We start from the raw sequence: 4,931 nt of genomic DNA, 5'->3' as shown, positions 1-4,931 counted from the left end.
TGCTGTGTCAGTTGAAGCAGTTTGCCCTCTGCGAACTGGCAACTCGCAAGGATCAATATTGGGCATGAAGTTGACTGGCCACAAGTCAAAAGACCTTGCTAGCCAAACAGGCTTTGCCAAATGCCGATCCTGGTGCATTTTTACGATGTTAGCGTTTGCGATCGCCCAGCTGAGCTCGTTACAAACCTCTTGTGCACAATTTGATACTCCTAGCTATCTACAGAATACGCATGCAAAACACAAGGGCAATACGGGACATAGCTTTGGTTGGATAAATTATATACTGCTATATGAATTTCTTCCAGGGTCAAAATAAGATCTACAGCACTGAACTGCTTAGCTCGCTAACCATGTTATGCTACCAAAAGTCCAAAACAATCATCAATAGCACCAGTACATGAGATCAACGCACCCACATTACCCTTTGGTTAGAACAATAAATATTTGCCGCTTCGACAAGCTGAGAGGTTAGGATCCTACGAGATGCAAGCTGGAAGACCGATCAGGATGATGTGATCCCGGAGTCCAGCTCAGGGACCAAGTTATTTTGCTTCTGGTTCTGGTCCTCCCAAACCAAGCCAATGCTATACTCGGGGACATAGTCCTGCAACACATGTATATTCATACATAGGCTCAGGATATCAACTCCATATCAGCATAGAAATGTATGGAACATCTTCTATTGTATTACCGAAAGACCTATCTTGAAAACATTAGCACCTATCTGACACTCTAATGATATACTTAGAGATTAAGTTCTGAGCTGGGATTTAACCTCCAATTTCATAACTAGCTCCTTGGCTGTTGGAGCGGAGATGATGATGCGCCTAGCCTCCTCGGTGATGAAGCCTTCATTAACAGCCAAGTCGATAAACGATAGAAGAGGGTTGTAGAATCCGTCAACATTCAAAAGACCAACCTGCAGGCAACAGTTTTAAGCAATTACGATATGTAAGGTACCAAGAGCAACTCGTACTGGCAAAAAGAAAAGAACGCAACGCCTGATTCAACAATCTTGATTATTGAATATATAATCCATTCACACCTGCAGAATCGTGTCTGATATCCCTAACAAATAAAAACAATCTGGTGGGGGCCTTAAGACTCAAATAATAGAGGCAGATAAGCATGGATGAAGAAAAATGTTGAATTGACTGCGCTTATCCCTCTAAGTAATTAACTTCAGCATTTTATATTTGTTAAGCAATTAATTAATATAGACAGCAACGGCAGTTTCTTGTTCATGTGACACATCATACAGTATAAGATCCTCCAATCGCCATTCCATTAGCTGTTTGAGAATATTCAAAAAGTGTGAACCATATCTATTTATGGCCAAAGTATAAAAGATAGAAAGCGCAGATCACATGCTCTTCAGTCCGAACAATTTTCTGATGTAGTGATGCAGGTAAATTATCACTTTCATAATTTGTAGCTATGAGAGCGAAATTTTTAGGTCACATGTGAACAAGGCAAGATTATAGCTGCAGATCACAACGGCCCTAACGACATAATGATAAACAAATTAGCATTTCCTAACTACTAATACAAAGCGAGTTAATTAATGAAACAAGCCGATAAGCACATGATCTATGATTAGTTAGTATGGATAATTTCGTGTGAGAAGAATCATAGCCAACTGTGAGTGAGTTTTTACCGGCTTCTTATGGATTCCAAGTTGTGCCCAAGTAATGACCTCAAGCAACTCCTCCAAGGTTCCATAGCCACCTAACATTTTAGGATAAGGATCAATAACTACAGCACAAAATCGATAAAAGTTTTGGTTTCTTACACCAGAGAGAGAGAGAGAGAGAGAGAGAGAGAGAGAGAGAGAGAGGATCGGCTATAATACCTGGTAGAGCAATAAAAGCATCAGCAAACCGAGCCATCTCGGCCTTCCTCTCGTGCATACCAGAAACGGCTCTAACTTCCCCTACAGGTTCTCCAGTTACCTACAGATCGATGCGTGTGTACTGGGGATATCAATATATATAGTCCAATAATGTGCCACAGCTACATAAAGAACTATGGTACTTCCTCCGTTTCACAATGTAAGTCATTCTAGCATTTTTCCACATTTATATTGATGTTAATGAATCTAGACATATAGATTCATTAACATCAATATGAATGTGGGAAATGCTAGAATGACTTACATTGTGAAACGGAGGGAGTATACAACATGTAAAGATCCACTAATCAAAACATTAGCAATCATCATTTTAGGAACTGCACTTTTAAACATCAACGCACTTACGCACAGCCTCAATCCATATTGCATTAAAACATGAAGGAATTGAAGATGGTCAATTCAAGACCACAACTACAGATGGTTAGCAGTCTTTTCAAGATACAAGTGGAAAATGCTAGTACTATACATAAGAAATGATGGATGTACTTATTAACAAAATAGGAGCTGTACAGCATTTTAGAACTTTCACAAGGATAGCAACAAGACCATTAGGATACCATTTCATATGTCATCACGCACAATACATAAAATCAATTTATTTACTAATCTCACAAATCAATCTTTGAGAGACAAAGATGCATTAGGTTCACATCGAAAATCAATATTAGGAGTATCATACAACAGCATTATCAGGATGGGGAAAAAAAATCATGCAATAGCAACAAAATGCAAGTTACAGCCTTTGACTCACCTCTCTGGGCATCAGAGATTTTGGAATGATCCTGCGAAAAAAGAAGAGGGGGAGCAAAAAGCTACATTAAATTCAGGCAAAAGCAGTCAAAACACGTAGTAGTACAAGAAGCCGAGCTTTTCCCATGTAGAGAAAACTGGCTAGTCTAGAAACAGCTAGACAGAAGTAGGCCTTTCAAGAACCGGACTAGTACTCCAGATAAAACCACTGCACAATACGCGTACTCTAGTAATTCAAAGGGCAGCTAGCTGGTGCTGAGATAGCTAACACCCATTGCGAGCATGGAAACAACTATGCTTTCGGAAAGAAGACCGAAAAGGCGCTTCCATTTCAGTGAAACCGATCGGCATGCATCATGCATGGCATCGGCATTGGCATGGCTGGCGCTGGGCTTCCTCCAACGGGCCACCCCACCCCACCAGCAGCCTGCCCAAAGCTGTGCACTACACAACACAAGGCTGCCATTTTGGCTGGTGCAAGGAGAGGGAGCAGCAGCTGCAAGCAAGACTAGTACTAGTGCGGTAGGGAGCAGCGGAAGAGCACCATAAAAACGCCAAGCAAAGCAGAAGAAGAAGGCTAGGTAGGTGGATCGAAATGGGAGAGGAAAGGGAAGAAGAAAGCGATGGAGATGGATACTAACCCAATGACATGGCGACCTCCAGCATGAACTGCATGCGAGACCAGGCCCATGAGTCCGATGGATCCACCCCCGTAGACCAGGTCTATGCCCCTCTCCACCTGCAGAACGAAAAAAACCTCAGAAAATTGCAGTCTAGTCTACTCGCATCATCAGGTCAGAGAGTAGATGGAATCCACACCACAAAGGTGGTAGTGTAGTAGTACAAGTATTATGTTACATCGATTATATTGGTTGCGTTGGGGCGATGCATGCGACGAAATGGTTGTGCATTTGGGCAAGAAAGTGAGGTCATGAGTGACAGCTAGATGATACTCCTCCTACTCCTACTCCAGATGGAATGGAATTGGCAAGGCGTTGCACCGCGTTTCGGCCTCCTGACGATGCAGCAGCAATTCGATGAGACAGTGAATGGAAACCCAGCCAAGCCAGATGGATGCATGGACGTGCCTGCTCGTCCATGATGCATCTTGGCGACCTGTTCATCCATGATTTTGGCATCTCCTCCCTCCATATGATCACGCACGCACGCACGCAAGCACGAAACCCCCATGACGCACGCCCATGGCGATGGATACAGCTCATTTCATCAGGCCATGCGATTAATCTAGTACTAGTACTCCAACACGACACGATCGATCGATCTAGTAAAGAGCTACTCTACCTGAGAAATGCGCTTCCGCATCTCAACCCAAACCAAACGCAGGCATGAGAAGCAAATTAAACCGAATCATTCAATTCAATTAAAAGGGGAGCCCTATATTTGGGAGAAAATTTAAACCTAATTAAAACCTCTCGCCCGTGGAAGGAAGATGAAACCCCTGGATCGAAATGGAGATGGATGGGAAGTCGGTTAATTACCAGCTCCTTGCCGAGGTCGACGGCGGCGTCCTGGTAGCTGGGCTTCTTCCCCTTGGCGCTGCCGCAGTAGACGCAGATCCGGCGGAACCGCGACCGTCGCTCCCCTACCCCGCCGCCGCCGCCACTACTACTGGACTCCTCCTCCATGGCCGCCGGAGCCGTCGCCGTCGACAGCGGCTCCATTGCCACCTCCTCTGCCGCGATCGCGAACGCATGGGTCGGCGCCGGCGCCTCCGCCGCGGCCGCTAGGGTCATGGTGGCGCGCGTCTTCCTCCCAAGGCAAGGGTGCAGTGGCGTGCCGGTGTCCGATGTGTGGGGGGATCGGAGGACAAATCCGTCCGTCTTTCCGTGTCGCGCATTTATAGGCGTGGCCGTGCTGGTGGGCCCTACCAAGCCTTTCTTCCTTCCTTCGGAGGACGCGCTTGCTTCCGCCCTTTTCTTTTTTTTCCCCTCTTCTTCTTTTTGTTTTCGCCCCCTGCAGCGTCCTTTCTGCAGCCCAACGGTGGATTCTCGCATCGTGTGTGAACTCAAATTTTAAACGTGTCCCTCTAAAGGAATAAACAACAAAATCAAATAATTGAATTTAGAGTCACCTCTCTTATACACGAGGAGTGCTAGTATAGTCTCTCCTCCAAAAAATTAATTAAGTATTTTCTCTTTTTTTTTCTTTTTCTTGTTCTTCTGTACTGCAGTATGTCACGTGTAGCATGATCGATTATATATCCTCGGGAATTTTCCTTTTAAGAATTCTCCCATCTCATGTGTAAACT

At 44.6% G+C, this 4,931-nt stretch overlaps 1 protein-coding gene across 1 annotated transcript; it reads right to left on the bottom strand.

Moving 5' to 3' along the window:
- Positions 1–247: 247 nt before the first annotated feature.
- On the bottom strand, positions 248–4,491 carry LOC4339790 (probable cytokinin riboside 5'-monophosphate phosphoribohydrolase LOGL8). The gene is made up of 7 exons (NM_001420930.1): positions 4,162–4,491; positions 3,304–3,401; positions 2,664–2,694; positions 1,853–1,952; positions 1,658–1,728; positions 776–919; positions 248–604 (listed from the first exon to the last, which is right to left on the bottom strand). Exons 1-7 carry the CDS (start codon positions 4,414–4,416, stop codon positions 503–505), a joined length of 801 nt encoding a protein of 266 aa, NP_001407859.1. The 5' UTR covers positions 4,417–4,491; the 3' UTR covers positions 248–502.
- Between the last annotated feature and the right edge of the window lie 440 nt (positions 4,492–4,931).

This window comes from Oryza sativa, chromosome 5 (assembly GCF_034140825.1).
Source record: "Oryza sativa Japonica Group chromosome 5, ASM3414082v1".
NCBI classification, from domain to species: domain Eukaryota; kingdom Viridiplantae; phylum Streptophyta; class Magnoliopsida; order Poales; family Poaceae; genus Oryza; species Oryza sativa.
Note: the sequence above shows the minus strand (reverse complement) of the source record. Positions and strands in the feature narration are given on the sequence as shown.

Bases quoted from the DNA above. Each gene is read 5' to 3' on its own strand.
- LOC4339790 (NM_001420930.1), bottom strand. From the start codon at position 4,416: ATGACCCTAGCGGCCGCGGCGGAGGCGCCGGCGCCGACCCATGCGTTC. The intron at 920-1,657 runs GTAAAAACTCAC...TGTTGCCTGCAG, and splicing joins TTGGAATCCATAAGAAGCCG to GTTGGTCTTTTGAATGTTGA. The intron at 605-775 runs GTTAAATCCCAG...CATGTGTTGCAG, and splicing joins AGCTAGTTATGAAATTGGAG to GACTATGTCCCCGAGTATAG.